Source organism: Oreochromis niloticus, linkage group LG12 (assembly GCF_001858045.2).
Source record: "Oreochromis niloticus isolate F11D_XX linkage group LG12, O_niloticus_UMD_NMBU, whole genome shotgun sequence".
NCBI classification, from domain to species: domain Eukaryota; kingdom Metazoa; phylum Chordata; class Actinopteri; order Cichliformes; family Cichlidae; genus Oreochromis; species Oreochromis niloticus.
The window spans coordinates 3,566,621-3,589,132 of record NC_031977.2 but is presented as its reverse complement, the minus strand read 5'-3'; the positions used below and the strand labels follow the sequence as shown (position 1 = coordinate 3,589,132).

Here is a 22,512-nt window from a genome sequence, read left to right as displayed (position 1 = left end):
CTGCAGATTGATTGACTCTGCCTGTTAATCATCACACAGGCCATCTTTGTTTTTTAAACAGAATTATACGTTACATGAGTGGTGTGCGGTGACTTTTACACAAGGCAAGCATAAAAACATCCCATTAAAAATGAGTCACTGGAATTAAAATGTTTATTTTACTGTTCTGTGCATTAAACTATCAGACTGATGATTTTCTGCAGCATTAATTACGTTCTGCAACAGTGCGGTATTTTGTTTGCGTTTTGTTTTTATAGATTTTTAATCACCATCTCATAATGTCGCTGACTCATTAGTAGGATCAGATATTAGGACTCATAAGGATCACCATGTGCTGAGGAAAAGTCACATGATGCGTGAAACGCTCTTTGTTATGTGACGATGCTCAGAGCCCGAAGCAAGCCGCTATTTTGTCTATCTTATGCTAAAAAAGAATGGTTTGTAGGAACTTTGACAGCTACTTCACTCAGTAGCGGTTTTAGATACGGGCGGTTGCCCGGGGCGGCATCGTGATGGGGGGCGGCATCACGGGCATCGGCAAAAAAAAAAAAAAAAATGCTCGTACTCATGCTGCCCCGACGGCAGCCAGCGCATATTGGGAATGGCATAGGCACCGATCAGTTTTCTATCGCCCATTTGCTGGGAGTAAGGGCGCCCTCCGTTTGCGAGGTGAACCTGCTGCTTGCGGCACAGGGAGGAGAGGGCGGGGCGGCGGGGGATTCTCTGGCTGGCTGGAGCAGCATCTAATAACCAACTCGCAAAATAAAATAAAATAAAAACAAACCAACAAACACGAAAACACCAGACATCATGATGCAGACTTATAATTTGCACCCATGTTTTTTCGAAATTCCATACACGAAAAGTGAGCGCGAGAGCCCTCGGTGCGCCTGCTCGCTGCTGAAATCAAAGTAAACTTTATTGTCATCTCCGCTACATACAGTCCAGTATATAGAGAGACGAGACGATGAGGCTCCAGTTCATTGACTGTAGAAAACATGGACGACGCCACAGCTCCCCAAAAATGAAGCCAAAACGTCTCTATCGCCCCCTGGTGTCTGGCTGCAGTATAGGTCATAAACCCCGCCTCCTCCATGTTAGCGGATGGGACTGGGATCAGACTAAAATAAATTTATTCTCCTTAGATATTTTTTTTCCAAAGATTCTTTCTTTTGTTATCAATAGTTCTCATCATGCTGATTGATGTCCAAGGGGTCTCCTTTCCCATAAGTTTGATTCTAATTCCTACCGCGGTGATGTTAAATTGGGGTGAAACGTCATCATAACAGCTTTGACTGGCAGCTGCAGTCACGGAGAAACTTGCGTATCTCTGTTCGGGAATAGCAGATAGAGCGTAGGCTCTGAGAGGAGGGCACTTTTTCGGTAAGTTAATCGTGTTTGTAAGCTAATCCGTAACTACTGTCCTTAGCTATGACCTAGCTAGCTAAAATGAGCACTCGGCTGTCAGGGTTCGTTTAGCTAATCTGTGCAGGTGAATGAATTTACTAAAGAAATCAAGAGAAACGTTCCGGGCTACTCAGTCACTAATTACTGTTACTGTACTTTTATTACAAGTATTATACTGTAAAAGCAACAGGCTGCACCCTGCTGCAGCTCCTGTGCAGAACTGAATATTAAATATATGCAAACAGCAGCATGTTTTCAGTCTCTTGCCACATCTGTAAAGACAGTAACATTTTTTTTAAAAGCTTGTACTTCAGTAACTCCTCATTAATCAGGAACTATGGATTAAAGTACTGTAGTGTACTGTAATACTGAAAAAAATGTAAGAGAAGAACTTCAGATCCTGAGTGTGTGAGGACAGAAGAATCAGCTTCATTTCAATTTTGAGGGATAAAATTTATATCTGAGTTTGATGGTTCTGTTCTCTTTGTGATTACAGGGGCTGCCCTCAGATTCAGACCTCAGCACCACCCAGTGACAGCAGACAGATCATCCAACATGTTAACTGCAAAATGAACTGATGAAAACAGTACAAAGGTTAAAGTACCACACGTGCTGTAGTGAAAGCTGCAGCTTTATTGATAAAGTTAAAGACAAAAAAAACAAAAGGATTAATCACTCATGTAACAGTGTCACTATATATCAGCATTAACAGGACCTCAGTTTGGTGTTTCACAAAGCTGCTGATCTCAGACCTGCACAGCTTCCGTTTTAAACACTTGATGTACTCAGCTGCATGAAGAGCATATGAGATTTTCTCTGGCACAATTAAATAAAACCTGATGAAGGTCATAGGTCATCACTTGTATGTTGAACTACAAACTTGTCATCTGGAATTCTTTCACAGTTTTTTGCAGATAGTGTGTTATTTACTATAAGTGATTCAGAGTTATTCATACCAGAGTAACCACAGAGGATCATATATTTTTAAATATATAACTTTCTACAGGACTGAATATAATATCTTTATGTAAAAGTCTGGAGCCTCTGGGGAGTATCCGAGTATTTATAACATTACACAAACCAAAGATCTCCATCACAGTGTTCATGAAATGCTGGGTTTATCCATCTCCTGGATCGGGCCTACGGAGGAGTGCTGAAGATTTCCCTGTGAGGGAGCTGCTGGTGAAGATCATGAGTCCTGCTTGATCTATGCGATGAGCTTCAGTCTTCCTGGTGTTTCTTAAATGACGCCTCTTTCAGTGGGTCAACAGAACTTCTGGCACAGGACAGCTGCGATGAAAGAAAAGGAAGAAGTTTCTCCAAACCTCTGGACCCAGGAAACCCAGCTTGGTCCTGGTGGTCTCCCTCACTAGTTTCTCTCCAGGGTGAATGTAGCTGTTGATATAATATGGACTCTATTATTAAATGAAAAGGACAAATTAGACTACAATACTGAAACCTTCTGCTGATGTTTTTAAAGTCTCCATGTTACCAGGCTGTAGAGGGCTCTGAAGATTTAAACAGTTTTAGATCCATTACACTCAGTCTTATGTTAAAATCTCAAAGGACAGCATTATATTTTGGATATTAACAGTAACTCTGGGCTTCTATAGAGTGTGCAGATGATCTCATCGCTGTCTAAAAATGGATAAAAACAAACATAAGAAGTGCTGAATCCTTCAATAACACAGACTATTAGAGTAGCAGGTGTGTAGCATTGCTAACTAGCTAGCAACAAGCCTCCAACACAGCGCGTATGCTAGCGGCTAATCTAGCAAACGAATTAACAACAGAGTGATTTTAGAACTATAAGATGATAAGCTGTGCGTCTTTTTTTATAACAGTGATATGGTTGTATTTACCTTAATTAAAGGAGTCGTCAGTCGCGGTAAACCAGCAAAAAAACTCGAGCAGCCGGGATACGTAAAAAGTGTAGAGGGGCGTGTTTGCGGTCATGTCCAGCGGGTGTGTGGGCGGGAGCGTTACACAGTCGCTCCACCTCAAGTCACTACTGCGCAGACTCTGGCTCCAAATTTGCAAGATGGCAGCCTCCACAAGCGGGATATTTGAGAAGGGTCTGGCTGCAGCCACTGTCACTACCCAATCCGTACCGGAAACCCGATCGGTACCCCGCATGCGGGAAAAGTGTCTACTTCCGGTCGTAGCGTTTTACGATAGTTACGGGTCAGAGTATCTGTTAAGATGTTAAGAATAATAAGTATCTCTTAAAATGTTTCCAATGATGAAGCATTTCAGTACAATGTAGACAAAAACGAAAAATAAAAAGATAGTTACGGATCAGGACTCCCCGATCCTTACTGCGCATGTGCACAGTCCGACCGTACAAATCGGGTCTACCCGATCCGTACCGCGCATGTGCAGATGTTTTCTTCTTCTTCTGTTCGTTTAATGGCAGTTTACTCCCCAGTGTACGAGGATACCGCCACCTGCTGACCGAGCGAATGAACCCTGTTATAAACTGAATTAGCGTCATTTCAAATGCGTGTTAAATTTGATTTAGCGATAGTCAAGTGTGTTTATGCTTGTCTGTGTGGAGAGGATTGATTGGAATAGTGATGATGATGTCCGCTATCACTGTCAATTGTCAGTAAACACTTAATCTGGCTGATGAATCTTCACGTGACCTATTACAAAGTCTGTATTATTAAGTCTGTAATTAGGCGCCATTCTTATTATTTTACGGAGCTTTTGTTCAATCGGGGGACGCTGTCTGTTGAGGAGAAAAGCACGAATCTGTTTGTATACGGATTATCCATTGTTTAAATGTCCCGGTAGTCGAAAAGGAGGCAGAGCTGTTGAGAAATGCTAGGAGCTAACTGGGCGCTAACTGTATCATTCAAATATATTGAATGTTGCAATGCTGGCAAAGAGAGGAAGTGACGTAAGATTTGCGCATGCGGGGTACCGATCGGGTTTCCGGTACGGATCGGGTAGCGACACCCAGAATGTCGCAATGTTGGCAAACAGAGGAAGTGACGTAAGATTTGCGCATGCGGGGTACCGATCGGGTTTCCGGTACGGATCGGGTAGCGACAGCCACTGTGGAGCTCCACAGTAACCGGATACACGTGACCTCCACACTAACCGGAAACACGTGACCTCCACAGTAGCCGGAAACACGTGACCTCCACAGTAACCGGAAACACGTAACTTCAGTTAAATCGACTTTGACAGCGAAAACTAAATTGCGTTTTTGTTACTATTGATGCTGCTGAGAAATAAAAATGGTTTCAAGTGGGGGTTTTTTAACACTCTGGGTTTGTTCAAAAAAAATTCACCATCCCCTAAATTGTTCGTTGCCAAAAGTGCTATAACGCGGCGCACCTTCCGCGACACTCGCTGTTTCACTGATTTTTTTTTTTTTTTACAGTACATCGTGTTGTGCGTTCTGATACCATTGTCAATCAATCTAGTCCAGTGTCTCCTGTACAGTAGCGGCCCCTAATAGGCCCACGGACCGGTACCGGTCCGTGAGTCCTTTGGTACTGTTCCGCGAGAGTAGAGGCTCCGGTGTGAAATGTATGGTTGTAGTTGTGTGTCTTATTTTGAAAGAACTATTTACGCGTTACCATAGCGACCAGAGAGCATTAAGAAGCAGAGAGGAGGATGTCACTGTCATTGTTGTTGGCGCACAGCTCAAGTCACGTTTATTATTATATTTACAAAATACCACAGTTTCTTTTTTATTCTTTTGTTGTATTTATCCGCGACACCTTAAAGGTCGTTCCCTGAAAATATTGTCTGACATTAAAGTGGTCCGTGGTGCAAAAAAGGTTGGGGGCTGCTGCTGTACAGTACAGAATGCGTTTAGCTTGTCGAATTTACATAAATCTTCTAGCAGTGTAACTCTGAAGTGCTGTACTGTATGTTTGTAGGTTTTCTCCCAAACAAACACAACAATGCCGACGATACGTTTTGCACCGCCAAAGGCACCTTTTGGTTTCATTCCATAATACTGGACTTATGTTTCTACGAAGGTTTGAACTCTAAGAGTGTTTAAACAAAAGAGAACATTGTGAAAATGTTCATGCCTGTCTGAGAAAAGTGTATAAAGCATGTGGTGAGGGGTTTTACAGTCTTAACATCTATAATTGTAAAAAATAAAGTTGGCTACTTCAGGGATTTCACCTACCGCGCGCGGGTTATTTTTAGAACGTAACACCAGCGATAAACGAGGGACTGCTGTATTATTAATAGTAGAGTCTGGGACATTTAATTGATTAACATCAACACTGATTATTATGCACTCTTATTTTTGTTCAAGGAGAGCAAAAAATATAAAACTTTCTCTCAGTTTGTTCGTTGCCAAAAATGGCCACTTTTTGTGTATGTTCACAAAATGCTATAAAATGTATATTTCTTAAAACATTTATCTACTTTTACCGACGTGACTCTTTAAAAATCCTTTTCATCAAAATCAAAATTGTATTTAAATTTTTTACTCTTTATAGTCAGTTAGGTTATATATTACCATTAACTTTTCAGATAAAACGGTGATAAAGTCCTAACGTTTTCATGAAACTTCCTCCCGCCCCATCTGAGCATCGGGGAAAAGGCTGTCTTGCAATTGTTGAGGTCACTAGTGTGTGCCCCATTTCTTCCAGGATCACTCTCTTTATAGGTTTTAGTGGACTACTGTGAAGTGGTTTCATGGTACAAAGGCATTGTATTCCAAGATCTGGGAGATTGTAGAAATGAGCAGTGATGCCCTTCCTACCATCTTTCCAGAAAAATAAGTGATCTGGAAGCTGTTAGGCTTACTTACAGCAACAGCACTTTCTGCACCTGCATAAACTCCCGGACACATTTACTAACAGTGTTTGTTGCTGTATGTGCTGCAGCTTTGAATTTTTTATTAATATATATTTTGTTAATATTTTGGCTATGGTGTCTTTTTATGAAATGTACAAGAGTAAAAGTGTTTTTAGCATGTGCTTCAAAGCTAAGTTTGACTGGGAAACTCAAATCTCAATAGCCAGTATCAACAAAAATTCACTGCAGCCTGTGTAATATTTGATGAGTCATTATTTATTTCAGTCTACCTTGCAAATACATATTTGCGTTGCAATGTCATGCACAAACACACACAAGTATTAGATCCTTAAGATCAAACCTATGTCATTCTTTTGGTCCACTGCAGTGTAGTAGTCAAAAAAAAAAAAAAAAAAAAGAGAGGTCAAGCCACAAATGGCCAGGATAGAGCCCAGAGGGGTAATGCGTAAAATGTATAAAAATATTATTGATTACAGGGTAATATATTAATGTTAATATCAACAAACAATGCTGTTGCATTTACACTTAATTTTTTTACTATAAAATGGAAACAAGTGAATATTTAATAATAAGTTTAACTGGAATTCTGTACACTGAAAAACAACAACAACACATAAAAAACACAAACAAACAGCCAGTGCCTTCATCTGTCCATTAAATGTCAAACATCGCATTGACCCATAGTCCCTGCTCATCAGCACAAGCTTTTAAAAAGAGCTCCATGTCCTCTGCAAACTGAAAAACAAAGAGGAAGAAGTCCCTCTACACAAAAACACTGCAGATGACAAGCCAGGCAAACATCTATTTGAATGCCTCCTCACCATGTGAGCCTTGAATTTTTTTTTAAGAAGACTAGGACCACAGTGAGGGCGTTTCATTTTCAAGGACTTTCTACAAGCCACAGTTTCATTTAGCACAGAGGGTAGAACACATGAATGTTCTACTGAAGATTCAGAAAATGGTTTAGATACTGGAGACAAGACATCGAGAGGGAGATGGGGCTCCTCAGAGAGTTCAGTGGGGAGCAGTCCTGAATGCTGACATGAGAAAAATTGCCTTGCCATATCCCAACGCTGTATGACTGTCATGTTACAGACAGGGCAGTGAAAGTGCACCAGTATATCATTTTGTCTGTAAGAGAGAGAAAAAAAGAAAACAAACAACAACATGTAATTTAAATGTAGTTGTATAGAATGCAATCAGTTTATCTAACAATCGATTGGATAACAAAAATATCCAAGCCATCCTCAATAATGAAAGCAAAATGGTGTGGATCACAAGAGCTGTCAGGAAATGTGGTGAACAGGAAAAAAAAATATTTAATGAAAACACGCTTTTTTCTCTCGCTAATGAATGCACTGAACTGTACAATGTGAAAAGCAACTTTTAAGTCAACAAAGAGACTGCAGAAGTGCTGAAAAGAAGAGCATATTTATAACTTTAACTATGAGGTATATTTAATATCAACATACCTTTGAAAGGCAAAGCATTTTTAATGTGTCCATTTATATGCTCCTCAATCTTTGCCTTGACAGTAGGGCTGAAAGTGGGGCACAGAGGGCAGTGAAAGAGTCTTCTGCAACATGTTGTGCATTCCTGCAATTCTGGATTGGAGGCAGAATTCCAATTTGATATGAGCATCTAAAACAGAGAGAAAAACAGATAAACACCATATACACATTTAAGTTCAGGTTTTAGCAGAAATAACATATTACAGTTAGCATGTAAGAGATTTGGTGAGAAAATTCTTTACAAAAGCATAATTTACAAAACACTTTTATTTGTGGCATACATATCTATTGACATATAACAGACAATTTAACAAAGGCTAATTAAAGTCTGGGCAATAAAAAAGCAGAACAGAATGGAATAGAGAATATTAGTATTTATACATATATAAACCTCTTTGTGACGACCTTGTTACAGTGTTTTTGCAGGTGGAATGAAAGACATGAATAAAGTGCAATATGCAGTAAATGGAACAATGTGCATTGATGTTACAGATAGTGAAAAGTAGTTCAATAACAAGCAAAAAATAAATACGTTTGAAACTGACCACTAAATGCTAACCAGAGGTGTCAAAAGTACACACACTCCTTACTAAAGTTTAGATACTTCGGAGGTATGACCGTTGTTGTAACGCTAACGAAGTGCCAAAGTAATCAGTGTAAGCAAACTAGATGATTCCTAAAATTATATAATTATTAACGGCAAAAAAAAAAAATTATACATGAAAGACTCTGTCCCAACCTTTAGGATCCACTTGCAAGATTTCCACAGTCGATGATCCACGCAGGAACGTATTTCTGCCTACTGTGGAGGTCACGTGTTTCCGGTTACTGTGGAGGTCACGTGTTTCCGGTTACTGTGGAGGTCACGTGTTTCCGGTTACTGTGGAGCTCCACAGTGGCTGCAGCCAGACCCTTCTCGTCAAAGTCGATTTAACTGAAGTTACGTGTTTCCGGTTACTGTGGAGGTCACGTGTTTCCGGCTACTGTGGAGGTCACGTGCTTCCGGTTAGTGTGGAGGTCACGTGTATCCGGTTACTGTGGAGCTCCACAGTGGCTGCAGCCAGATGCTCTTGGGGGGGATATTTTGGCTTCATTTTTGCACAATGGTAGGAGGCGGGGTCGCGTCGTCCATGTTTTCTACAGTCAATGCTCCAGTTACAGCAGTGCAAATAAACGAACAATAAATATAGTAGAGTAAGAAAATAAATATACGCTTTAGGACTCGGGGTAAAGGGATCAATAACAATTTATAATTTACAGTTTGAGGATTTAAAGTCTCACACACAACCTGTCAAAAGGGGAGGGAGACCTGCTGCTTCCAAATAGAGCACATTTCATTCATAATGTTATAAATCCAAGCCCATTATGTATTCATGATTTGTTCCTGGGTTGTGTGAAATCTCAGAAATGCACCCTAAACAAAGTGAATCTGTGAACTAAGGTGTAGGTCTATTAGATCATGTTGTGGTGATCCTCGGGTTGAGGGATGGGTGTTCATACTGGAGTGCAAAATTAAAACCAATGGAAGATGGACAAGAAAAGTTCAAAGCCATCAGGTGCTCAGTTTAGAAAAAAGAGAAAAGAAGAGGAGGAGAAACAAGCAAAAGATACAGGTAAGCAGATGTGTCATTGGATAATGGCAGGTCATCCTGAAACAATCAGAATCAAAATACTTTATTAATCCCTAAGGAAATAATGTGGATTACAGTTGCTCCAAGAAGAAATGGTAAAAATAGTAACAGTAACAGACTAAACTCCAAACAATACATTATGTTACAGATTTTAATATTAATTAGTCATTGTCAATTGTTGATTTGTCCTGCTCTCATTGTATGACGAATTATGATGGCTGTTTGGTAGCTGTTTGCATACTATGCATACTCTCTCTCTCTTCATATGTGTGTGTGGACAACAGTTTTATGTTAATGTACAATCCTTAACATGTTTTGTGTGTATGTATGTGTGTGTGTGGGGGGGGGGGGGGGGGGGGCAGAGGGAGTGTTCGCCTAGGGCGCCAAACAGGCTAGGACCGCCACTGACTTCACTGAATAATATTACTCTGAGATTGTAGACAGGAATGCTTGTTTCTCTGGACTGGAGCTAAGTACTGAGTCCTGGACTTAAAACTGCGCTCTCATCTATCAAGAAATAAGGGGCTAATCTACCGTGATATCACTTACGTTTCTAATCAACATTTTTACAGTTATAATAAGTGAGAGAGTTTTTTGTATAAGAATAAAAATAAATTTATAAAAAATATTAATTTAAAAAACGGTTGTTGGAAGTCGCCTTTACTCAAGGAACAACAATGTGGCGTAGGAATTAGAGAGTGAGGATTCAGATGTGAAAAGAGGCCGTGAACGCATCGTGAGGCTGGCCGGGCAGGTCAGGTAAGTTTCACCGCGGCGGGGAGGTGCGAGCACTTTGCTTTTCCGGTTCCTGACTGCGCTTTAACCACTGTTCGTAGCAATGCCTGACCTGTAATCGCTGTGAAAGTGTGAGAAAACAAAGGCAGGAGGCTGTTGCCTGTGTCACAGACCAGCGCCGACACCAGTGAGAAGGTAAGTCAGCGAATGAGTGAAGTTTGAATAGGAGGGGAACAGATGGACCTCCAGTCTGAAGTGCTCTGTGTGTTGTGGTCAAGCCGTGTACTCCTAGCTCTGCCACCCTGATCATGTGTCGGTGCGCTTTTGGGACCTGACGGGAAAGCGGTACCTTGTGCTGATATACAGGCGCCCTTTGAAGAACCTGTGACCAACATAAGAGATTAAGCTAGGAGTCCTAAATAGTGTATATTTTGTGAGCCTTGACTCTCAGACTCATGGAGAGTCTGAGCTAAGCTCTGTAAAACTACAAATCTCTCCTTTAGTTTGCTCATTGAGGAATGCTGCCGTGGAGTAAGAGGGAAAAAAAAGTCCTATTGTGCAATGCCATACTGAGAATATTCTAGAAATATTCACATATCAACGTAAAAATGAAATTATTGAGAATGTTCTCTGCTTAAACAAAAACAAAACTAAAAAATTCACCATTCACCATTCACCATTTTAATTATGGTCAGAGTAATGCTCTGCAGCCAAATGAAGGACAAGCGCTGAAACCTTGACCTGGCTGATGAGAAGATGTCAGACACAGTGCATCGCAGTCAGCTGCATATAGGACTGCTTAGCGGCAGACAAACCTACAGTGGGGACCAGAATTAAAAACTCCAGTGACTGAGAAATAGACTTGGTCTGATGAAGGAGTCTTTCATCTAAACCAAGCACAAAATTCCAAAACTAAGTTTAAAATTGGCTAAGCACAGTCTGGACCCAAACCTGCTGAGATGTGAATGCTCAGTGTTTCCAGCATAAAGCAGTTCTGAAAAGAAAAACAAGCCAAAATTCCTCCAAATGTACCAAATATTTATTGGACCTGCTGTGTGGAGCACTGACACAGCAGTGCAGACTGGATAATCACAGTACTTTATTATCTTAGAGGGATAATTTTGGAATTCATAGACATTTAACTCCAAGCAGTTTACTGTTCTTCAAATTGAGTAAAGACTCATGGTCACCCACCAGCAGATGAACAGTTGGCTTTACAGCATACGTTTTGCATTTATGACTCAATTAATGGAATTACATTACATTCTGAATTTGTTTCATCCAATTTGTGTCATCTGATCATTTATTAAAGTTGTTGCTGTAGCTGATATATTTTTCTTGGACCTTGGCAAAAATTCAAAAGTACAGTGCTGTCATGATTTATGGAAAACAGTGAAACTGTAGGAGCAGCGGTATTGAAGGTGGATGGGTTTAAATTCCTGCAATGGCAGTGCTCAAGAGAAGTGAAGAAAGGAGCGCAGGCAGGGTGCAGTGGGCAGTAATGAAAAGGAAAGTTTATAAGTAGGTAGTCAGGTAGTGAGACCTGCCATGATGTATGCTTTGGAGATGGTGGCACTGACAATAAGACAGAAGGCCAAGTTGAAAATGCTCAGATGAGCAATCCAGGATTGGCAGTAGGTACATCAGAGGGACAGCTCAGTCTGGGATGAAATGGTTTGGACATATGCAGAGGAGGGAGAGTGTCCAGTTTATCCAAAGGATAATGAAGATGGAACTGCCAGGCAGGAGAAAAAGAGGAAGACCTCAGAGGAGGTTCATGCATGTAGTGACGGAGGAGGTTGGTGTGACAAATGAGGATGCTGGGACAGGATGAGATGGAGGCAGATGATCTCCTGTGGTATGCCCTAAAGGGAGCAGCTGCAAGAAGTTGAGGAATGAAACTAAGGCTTGTGTTTTTTATTTTAAAGGTGCTATAAGTTGAGATCTTAATACTATGCCATTGTAATCCTCTCTGTTTCTATTGGCAGAAAGTCAAAGCTGCAATGTCTTCAGGAGTCTCCAGATTTGACCGGGTGAGGGAGATGCCACTCTATGACCAGGTCCCAGCGGATTCCCTGTATGGGGACCTTGCGTTACCTCCATCTCCACCACTCCTGCATGGGACAGTGCCATCTGTCAGCTTAGACTCCCTGCCCCCTCCCCCTCTACCTGAACAGCCACCTGTTGGACCTGAAGCTTTCTATCCCCCCAGCAATGACGACCCAATGGATGAAGACCGTGACGCTATGGACATTAAGCCAGTTCGCCGCTTCATCCCTGACTCTGTCAAGAATTTTTTCCGTGGCAACAGCAGTAACCGTGGTAGCAAGGGTGGGTCTGGCCCTGATTCCCCTGTTCCTTCATCCAAAAAGAGTGCTAAGTGCCACACCACAGGAGGAGTCCCCTGCTCACCGCCTCACTCTGCCCCTCCATCTCCCTCCCTTCCAGGCTCCTATCGAGACCGCTATGGTGGCTCTGGAGCCAGCTACACCTCTCAAAAGGAGCGAGATGGACTGTTGCTCGGTGCCGAAGCATTTGACTCTGCATCTGCAGTCCCCACCAATGTTTCAGTTCAGACATACCAGGAGCGCGTGGAAGAATATCATGCGCGCTACGCCTACATGAAGTCATGGGCTGGCTTGTTAAGGATCCTGGGCGGTGTGCAGCTGCTGCTTGGAGCTGCAGTGTTTGCCTGTGTCTGCGCTTACGTTCATAAGGACAACGAGTGGTTCAATATGTATGGATACTCTGGGCCGCAGCTGTATGGAGGGCTTGGTGGAGGCGCTGCGGCATATGGGTCTGGGGGGTTTTCCTACACAGGACCTAAGACGCCTTTTGTTCTGGTTGTGGCTGGCCTTGCATGGATAGTGACAGTTATTCTGGTTGTTCTTGGGATGACCCTATACTACAGAGCCATCCTTCTAGACTCCTCATGGTGGCCTCTAACAGAGTGTTCCATAAATCTGGTGCTGGGTGTGCTCTATTTAGCTGCAGGGGTGGTGTATGTGAAGGACACCACTCGAGGGGGACTGTGCTACTCGCCAGTCTTCAATAATGGAGTGAACGGTGCATTCTGTCGCACCGAGTCCGGCCAGACAGCAGCCATTGTCTTCCTCTTCATCAACATGGTGCTCTACTTTATTAGTGCAGCGGTTTGTGTGAAGCTGTGGAGGCATGAAGCAGCCAGGATGAGGAAAGAGGGGCTGGCGCAGGAGGTCTGACACACACACACAAAAAGCACAAAAATAATATTCACAGCTAAATACCTAACGCGACCTTTGATGCAGAGTCCTGGAGATACTACAGAGAACATTTTGGGGCTTAGCAAGGTTACTGTTTTATTACATTAATTTTGTCATGTAATAAGACATTAATTTTATTACGTGACAGTGTACCCCAGTAAGTAAACTATCATGTTAACTTATTTTTGCACCCATCCTGTGCTAAGATAAGAGATCAGCACATATAAAATCAAAACCTAATGCCAATCAGTTCTCTAGAAAATAGAGTCAGCATTCCTGGAAGCTGTTGTAAGACCGCTTTGTAAGTAATGTTAAATAATCACCTACTCCACTGGAGTAGGTGATTTTTTTTTTTCTTTTTTTCTTTTTTTTTTTAAATGCAAAGATTTTATTTGCAGTGTAATTCAGTGTTATTTGTATTGCACCAAATGACAACAACAGCCACAGCAATTTCAAGGTGCATTACACTGTCAGGTAATGACCCTACAATAACAAAGAAAAGTAACACTGAGCAATGATGCTTATCCTGTTGTGTTTTTGAATAGGTATGCCCCCCCCCCCCCCAAAGAACTGGCCATCTGTTATTCTCTTTGTCTCCAGTTTTTATTCTAATCTAATATTCAATTGTGTTTAAAAAGCATAGAAAAAGGTGCTTGTATGAATGGATGAATAAGACAAGTTGTATTGAGTGATTAGATGAAGTAGAAAAGTCCATTTGTTTATTCGTGTGTTGTACACCTTGATGATTTCAGCGTGGACATTAAGCTAAGAAACAATCTGAAGCCCATCATTCTACAGGGAAAAAGATTATTCACAAGTGGATGTCAAAGCAAATTCAACCCAAGGTCAGATTGTGCATTGCTCAGAGACACAGTAAAACAACCCAAGAGCTTCATGTCAGATTGTACAGGCCTCAGTGAACACGGGAGTTCATGACAGAAGAATTAGAAAAAGACTGAACAAGCGTGGTTTGTTTGGATGGGTTGGGAGTAGAAAGCCTCTTCTATCTAAAGAGAACATAGCATCACAGCTTAGGTTTTGCAGAGACGGTGTATTTACTCAATGTCAGTAAATTCCTGTTTCTCTTTTTCATCACACAATAGATGAGAACCATTGACTCATCTGTCCCACTCTCTATAGTAAGTATGAGAAAGTGTTTGAAATGGTCCTGCAGACACCAAGGTGCACACAGTATATACGAACTGAACATGTGTCTGTGTTTACCTGCCGCAGCTTGGTCCATCCTCTAGGGTGTCGGCGCAGACCCCTCTCCCCACAATCCAGCCAGACATCATGGATGCTCCCAACCACTTAAAAGCTGCTCCTCTCATGGCACCAGAGCCAGAGATCCTCCGGGGTCATATACCAGCCGGACACATCCCCAAACCTGTTGTTATAGCCGACTACGTGGCGTGAGTATTACCTTCTAGGTCTTGTCTTCCAGCTGTATATTGTGCTTCCCTGTCCAACGACAGGGAAGCCCTAGTGTAGTATCAGTTGTCATGTGTATATTTGACAAACAGACAGTCCCCAATTTTGTTCTCGTGTTGCAGTGTTTCCTTGTCTTTATTATTGTAGTCTTTTTACCTTGCGTTATAAAGTGCCTCAAAGGAACTGTTGTTTAGATATGATGCCATATAAATAAAAAAGAATTAAATTAAAGTGTTTTAACAGAAATGAAACCTGTAGCAGTGCAATGATGACCGCTGTGTTTTTGTACATGGGTATTCTGGGAAAGCAGTATCACACTTGCATCTGAAAATGAAAAATACATGACTCCAAACCACCCAGAATGGTGTTTTTAAGCCTCTTTTAGTTCATGAGCACTCCTGTACACTCTATGTGAATTATGGCTCTAGAACACAGGTGTCGAACTCCAGGCCTCGAGGGCCAGTGTCCTGCAGGTTTTACATGTGTCCTTTATCCAACACAGCTGATTCAAATGGCTAAATTACCTCCTCAACATGTCTTGCAGTTATCCAGAAGCCTGGTAATGAACTAATCATTTGATTCAGGTGTGTTGACCCAGGGTGTTATCTAAAACCTGCAGGACACCAGCCCTCGAGGCCTGGAGTTCGACACCCCTGCTCTAGAAAAAAGGTCAGCTTGAGAGAAATGTGGAGAAATCTTCTAGTCCCAAATAGGAGCAATTAATTAGAATTCTGAAAGAGCTGCCAAATTGACATCAAACTCACTGCTACAGAGGCTGAATAACCATTTCACCAGTGCTACTGTTTGTCACACTTTGATACATGTGTAGCTTGATGTGCGTGTTTCTGTTTACACCATCTGATGTCTTCCTGTTGGTCTAGTTACTGGATCAATAAAACTAATGTTGGTCCAGGTTTCAGCATTGCAAGTGACCAGTCATACTGTAAAAATGTCACAGCTTTGCGCTGTGGAAACACCATCACATCACATCCTAATCAAAATCACAACCCTAATCACAATCACATCCTAACCTTGACCCTAACAGCCCTCATTTTGAAATTTTTGACCGGACATCGGCAAAGCTCTGACGATATAACCATGTTTGGTCAGATGCAATGTTGATCCTGGACAAATATTATTATGATGATCCTGAGCCATCCATCCATCCATCCATCTTCATCCGCTTTATCCGAGGCCGGGTCGCGGGGGCAGCAGCCTAAGCAGAGAAGCCCAGACCTCCCTCTCCCCAGCCACCTCCTCCAGCTTATCCGGGGGAACACCAAGGCGTTCCCAGGCCAGCCGAGAGATATAATCTCTCCAGCGTGTCCTGGGTCTGCCCCGGGGCCTCCTCCCGGTGGGACATGCCCGGAACACCTCACCCAGGAGGCGCCCAGGAGGCATCCTTGTCAGATGCCCGAACCACCTCAACTGGCTCCTTTCGATGTGGAGGAGCAGCGGCTCTACTCTGAGCCCCTCCCGGATGGCCGAACTTCTCACCCTATCTCTAAGGGAGAGGCCAGCCACCCTTCGGAGGAAGCTCATTTCTGCCGCTTGTATCCGCGATCTCGTTCTTTCGGTCACTACCCACAGCTCGTGGCCATAGGTGAGGGTAGGGACGTAGATCGACCGGTAAATTGAGAGCTTCGCTTTTACACTCAGTTCCCTCTTCGCCACGACGGACCGGTGCAGCGTCCGCATCACTGCAGCCGCAGCACCAATCCGTCTGTCGATCTCCGGCTCCCTTCTCCCATCACTCGCGAACAAGACCCCGAGATACTTGAACTCCTCCACTTGGGGCAGGAACTCATCCCCGACCCGGAGTGGGTACTCCACCCTTTTCCGGCTGAGAACCATGGCCTCAGATTTGGAGGTGCTGATCCTCATTCCCGCTGCTTCACACTCGGCTGCGAACCGCTCCAGTGCGAGCTGGAGGCCCCCACCTGATGAAGCCAACAGGACCACATCATCCGCAAAAAGCAGAGATGAGATTCTGAGGCCACCGAAGTGAAAGCCCTCTGCCACTTGGCTGCGCCTAGAAATCCTGTCCATAAAAATTATGAACAGAACCGGTGACAAAGGGCAGCCCTGGCGGAGCCCATCACCCACCGGGAACGAGTCCGACTTATTGCCGGCAATGCGAACCAAACTCTTGCAACGGTTGTATAGGGATCGAATGGCCCGTAGCAATGGGCCAGACACCCCATACTCCCGCAACACCTCCCACAGGACACCCCGAGGGACACGGTCGAATGCCTTCTCCAAGTCCACAAAACACATGTAGACTGGTTGGGCAAACTCCCATGCACCCTCAAGTATCCTTGAGAGGATAAAGAGCTGGTCCAGTGTTCCGCGACCAGGACGAAAACCGCATTGTTCCTCCTGTATCCGAGGTTCGACTAACGGACGAACTCTCCTTTCCAGCACCCTGGCATAGACTTTCCCAGGGAGGCTGAGGAGTGTGATCCCCCTGTAGTTGGAACACACCCTCCGGTCTCCCTTCTTAAAGATGGGGACCACCACCCCGGTCTGCCAGTCCAGGGGTACTGCCCCTGATCTCCACGCAACATTACAGAGGCGTGTCAACCAGGACAGCCCTACAACATCCAGAGCCTTCAGGAACTCGGGGCGGACCTCATCAACACCAGGGGCTCTGCCACCAAGGAGTTGTTTAACTGCCTCAGTGACCTCGCCCCCGGAAATTGGCGGGTCATTCCCCTCATCCCCAGACTCTGCTTCCTCCTCGGAAGACGTGTCAGTGTGATTAAGGAGGTCCTCGAAGTATTCCTTCCACCGCCTGACAATTTTCTCAGTTGACGTCAGCAGCGCTCCGCCAGCACTATACACAGTGCAGGTAGAGCACCGCTTTCCCCTCCTGAGACGCCTGACGGTTTGCCAGAATCTCTTCGAGGCAGTCCGAAAGTCTTTTTCCATGGCCTCTCTGAACTCCTCCCACACCCGAGTTTTTGCTTCAGCCACTGCCCGAGCCGCATTCCGCTTGGCCTGTCGATACCTGTCGGCTGCCTCCGGAGTCCTCCCTCTCCGTGAATCGCTACCTTATCGTGGTGGAGGGGTTTGTGTGTCCCAGGGATCCCAGGGGCTATGTTGTCTGGGGGCTTTTGCCCCCTGGTAGGGTCTCCCATGGCGAATTGGTCCTGGGTGAGGGACCAGACAAAGAGCGATTCAGAAGACCCTTATGAAGAAAACATCGAGGGAACAGTTTACCCTGCCCGGGATAGGGTTACCGGGGCCCCGCCCTGGAGCCAGGCCCGGGGAGGGTGCCCGAGGGCGAGCGTCTGGTGGCCGGGCCTTAGTCCATGGGGCCCGGCCGGGCACAGCCCGAAGAGGAGACATGGGCCCATCCTCCCGCAGGCCCACCACCCGCAGGAGGCGCCATAGGGGTCGGGTGCATTGTGTGCTGGGCGGCGGCCAGGAGCGGAGGCCCTGGCGGACTGATCCCCGGCTGCCAAGACTGGCAATAGGGACATCCTGAGCCTTCAAAAACAATTAATATATTTTTTAAGTGCATATTTAAGCTGCTTTCACTGGTTCCTTTATGACAGGAGTAGGCAACTCCAGGCCTCGAGTACCGGTGTCCTGCAGGTTTTAGATCTTACCCTGGGTCAACACACCTGAATCAAATGATTAGTTCATTACCAGGGCTCTGGAGAACTTCAAGACATGTTGAGGAGGTAATTTAGCAATTTGAATCGGCTATGTTGGATCAAGGACACATCTAAAACCTGCAGGTACCTGGCACTCGAGGCCTGGAGTTGCCTACCCCTGATTTAGATCTTTTCGTGGATTTGGCGTCAGTAAGACAGAAATTGAAGGTGCACACATAGTTTAGAAAATAGTTTATTAGTTACCAGTTTACCAAACTAGCTAATTTTTTTCTAACCATGCCCAGAAATCAGATTTTTATTAGCAATTTGAGATAATGTTGAAAGCTGAAAGAGGTTTTTAGGACTCTCCATGGTATGTGTTGTGCTGGCGTTAACAGCACAGGAGCTCCTAAAGGAGGGTATCCCAGTTAAACACCTGTGTTAGACACATTCAGCTGCCATTGCTCCAAGACGCATTGTCTCCTTTACTGTTTCCACAGGAAGTATCCCAGCATTTACACAGATGAGGAGAGGGACCAGTACAAGGCTGTGTTCAATGACCAGTATGCTGAGTACAAAGAACTACATGCTGAGGTCCAGGCCATGGCCAAGAAGTTCGAAGAGATGGATGAAATGATGGCGAACCTTCCATCCCGGCCCTCCAGCCAAATGGTAATTTTGCTAGCAAGCAGATAGACAGACACATACATTGTAACATTACATCCAGTAACATGTTTGCTTTGTTTCAGGAGAAGGAGCGGATAAATGGTATTTTAATGGAATATCAGAGGAAGAAAGCTGTGAGTATACATCATGAATTGTTGTCTGTCAGATTTGGGTCTTAGGGAAAGGATGCTGTTTCTACAAAAGTTCGATATCCCTTCATATCTCTGTTAACAACAGTTATTATCTTTAATAATACTTAGATCAAAGAGCTGCTCCACTGACACTCTGCTGTGTTTTCGTAAATTTAGAGGGCCTATGTTTTACAGAAAGGTTCGGATGAACTCCAAACTCTCATCAAACCTCAGAAGAATCTATTCACGGCATATGAATATGTTGTATGAATATTTGGTAAATGCAGTTTGCTTACACATGAGCAAGCTTGCACAAAACATGCAGATTTTTAGGTGAAAGCAAACATCGTGTAAAAGGTTCAATGTAATGTACATACTGGATGAACGTTTAGTGACCATTGTGACAAACGTTTTTAGAAAGACTTACCTTGTCATTCTGTGCCAGCTGCATCCATCAAACCCATGTACAGTCCTGGAGTTTTTCAGCTGAGTCACACTTGTCTCTCTAACCATTATATATCATTCTTCTGTTAGCTTCCTTATTGGTTCACGTTTTTTATATTTTTGTAGTTTCCTATATTTGTGTCATTATTGTTTTCTTTTTATCCATCCATTTTCTTCACTGGCCTTGTGTTGCTAGAGCAACAGTCTGAGCAGGGAAGGCTTTTTCAATTGGATTTTAGCCAAGGAACTGAAACCCCAGAGTTTAAGAATCTATCTAGGACTTTACTGGGCAACATCAACCTAGCATGGTTTTTGATTCTAGGAGCATCCTGACCTCCCTGACAAAAAAACAAAAAAAACAAAAAAAAAAACAAATCCTACTCCAGGAATCAGAAAACTGCAGATGCCAAATCACCTTTCTGTAGTGTGGTATAGCACGTGATGGGTAATGGCTTTTGTAGGAAAGAGGGCTGTAACAATGACAGTGATTTGGAGCTCTAGCTGAGATTAATAATGGCAGGTTTCATGTACCATCTATCCAGTTTTCATATTTTGACAAGCAAATGAACACAAGTCTGAAAAACCCAACTTGGGACCACCAACAGAACCGCTGTGTGTCACCATTAGGGTTGCAATGCACTGCCTGGTTCCTTAATGATTGTGTGGTTTACTAAAATCTTTGTGGAGAAATGTACTCAATTTTACAGATTTCTGATTTCCTTGTTAGGACCCAACGTATTTGGAAAAAAGAGAGAGGTGTGAGTACCTAAAGAACAAGCTTTCTCACATCAAACAGAAGATCCAAGAGTACAACAAGTCCATGGGTTACAGCGATGCCAACTAAGCCATTAACACACCTCAGGTTCAGGTGTGCTCTGCTGCAACACAACAGTAAAAAAGAAGTTTGTCCCTTCCAAGTGAAACTCCCCATTACTGCTGAACCATAACTCCTGACAATAGAGGTGACATTATCACATTGAAATGGGTGGAAAACACTGCAGTCACTAAGTCATGATGAATGGAAGCCTCACTGCCACCAGTAGAAACATCATCTGGGATGTGTCCTCCTTAAAGGGGGAATAGTAAAAGTCACAGAAAAGGTAAACTTCAACAGAGTGCTGGTAAATGAACATGCACACAGCACTCCCTGATAGGTGTAAAGGAATATATTGGAGATTCTGCTGTTTTAGAGACTATAAGATGGCAATGTTTCATATTTAGCTTAGCATAGCAGCAACAACAACAACTTCAAAAGGAAACTGGTAGACAAGCAAAGAGAGATAAATTTCATGTTGTATGTTGCTATGGAAACATTAATCCAGTTACTTTTATTCATGGGAAAGAAATTACAGATAGTTGACTGCTTTCCTCTGACTGGACACTCTTGTGTCTTATGTATAGTTTGGTTTGGTGTCATACGCTATGAGCTACTATTTTATGCAAATGGGCCTTTTGTAGATGTGTGCATTTGCCTTGGTTTACAATTAAACATGAAACCTGTGTTCTGAATGTAATTTTTTTTTTACCTGTAATGTAAATTCTGCTTTGTGATTTGTACAACTTTGCCATAGTAAATGTGTGTTTAAAATTGGCTGGCATGGTGGTGCAGTGGTTGGCACGGTCAGCCCACACATTAGGAAAACAGATTCTTCACAAGAGATTTTTAGGTGGTTGAAGTTAAAGCAAGATGGGGAGGTGGGGAAAGTGTCACAGGACTCTGAAGTTTCCCAGCAGAATGATCACCCTGCCTGCCTTCTTCCCATAGCACTTAAAATGTTCTTAGAGAAAATGTGATTAATCAGACTTCCTTCTTCATGGTCTGGTTCTGATGCTTGTGGTTGTTGTTTATGATTTTGGCTTGAATAGGCTGAATATAGAAACTCTGACCTGTCTCTAAAAGAAGACAACAAGCTGTCTTCTTTTACCTTTCTTTTGTAACCAGCATTAAAGTTTTTTGTTTCTATCAATGTGTGCTGGAGTGCCTTCCTTTAGTGTCAGGTTGTTGTTCTCTGCTCACTGTTCATTTCATGGGAAAACATTTAAAGCCAACAACTCTGTTGAAGAAACACAATACAACTCCTTCTGGTTTGAGATACTCCGACTCTGTCGTAGTTTAACTGCTTGCCAAAAATCCTTATGCCAACTCCCATGCCCCCTACCTGAAAAGGTGCCCACTGAAAAATTGGTAATCACTTCTGCTTCCAGTAGTTTTAATGTTGCAGCTACTCTGATGAATAAACTAACAGCTATCCAAGAACTGCAGAGCCAGAGACATTGTCCTGCAGCAACCTTTCCTAAAAAAAAAACTCATTGTCAGTCACACTAAATTTAAAATGGATTTTTGACATAAAGAGTTTCTCTGCATTCACGTGTTAGGTAAGAGTATTTGTATTAATGACAATGTACAAAGACAGCAGTAGCACTGACAAAGGCATAAAGGAATAGAACATTTCCTGAAGGTGTGTGTGATAGAAACTGTCCAAAAAGCAAAGAAACACCCGGGCTACTAGAAGTGGTCTATGTGGGTGCTGAGGAGGGTGGGGTCAAGGTGGCTGCTTGGACTCACAGCAGCGCAGTCAGCAGAAGCTCTGCCTGCAGGACAGGTTTGACAGGTTACTGTTTGTCCTACCTAGTTTCACAACAGTAGGAACACGGGATGGGGATATTGGCTCAGGTTTCAGTTACATCGAATTAGTGCACCAGCTGTATGCATTTTAACAGAAACCAAGACACGTCGGTATTCGCATTTCTTGATAGCAACCCTGCTTTTGTAGGAACTTCGGGGTAAATAGATGTCCAAAAGAGCTTATGTTTGTTCTTTTAAGTGGAGCAGATTGAGAGTTCATATGTTTACAATCTGGGGTTTTTTTGTATGAATGATGAAAACTAATAAAAGCGATCTGTACGTAGACTGGAAA

The 22,512-nt window shown here is 43.3% G+C and overlaps 1 protein-coding gene and 1 long non-coding RNA gene across 2 annotated transcripts; one reads left to right on the top strand and one right to left on the bottom strand.

Moving 5' to 3' along the window:
* Positions 1–5,262: 5,262 nt before the first annotated feature.
* Positions 5,263–8,590, bottom strand: LOC109204499 (uncharacterized). The gene is made up of 3 exons (XR_002063994.2): positions 8,452–8,590; positions 7,674–7,842; positions 5,263–7,332 (listed from the first exon to the last, which is right to left on the bottom strand). It is a non-coding gene; the product is annotated as an uncharacterized LOC109204499 (long non-coding RNA).
* A 1,481-nt stretch (positions 8,591–10,071) lies between these two features.
* Positions 10,072–21,557, top strand: marveld2b (MARVEL domain containing 2b). The gene is made up of 7 exons (XM_005464295.4): positions 10,072–10,273; positions 12,067–13,293; positions 14,424–14,459; positions 14,554–14,732; positions 18,854–19,025; positions 19,103–19,153; positions 20,322–21,557. The coding sequence occupies exons 2-7, from the start codon at positions 12,082–12,084 to the stop codon at positions 20,436–20,438; spliced, it is 1,767 nt and encodes a 588-aa protein (XP_005464352.1). The 5' UTR covers positions 10,072–10,273; positions 12,067–12,081; the 3' UTR covers positions 20,439–21,557.
* Positions 21,558–22,512: the final 955 nt, after the last annotated feature.

Excerpts from the sequence above, each read along its gene's own strand:
- marveld2b (XM_005464295.4), top strand. The coding sequence starts at position 12,082 with ATGTCTTCAGGAGTCTCCAGATTTGACCGGGTGAGGGAGATGCCACTC. Across the intron at positions 13,294-14,423 it reads AAGAGGGGCTGGCGCAGGAG|ATGAGAACCATTGACTCATC; the intron begins GTCTGACACACA and ends ATCACACAATAG. Across the intron at positions 19,026-19,102 it reads CCCGGCCCTCCAGCCAAATG|GAGAAGGAGCGGATAAATGG; the intron begins GTAATTTTGCTA and ends GCTTTGTTTCAG.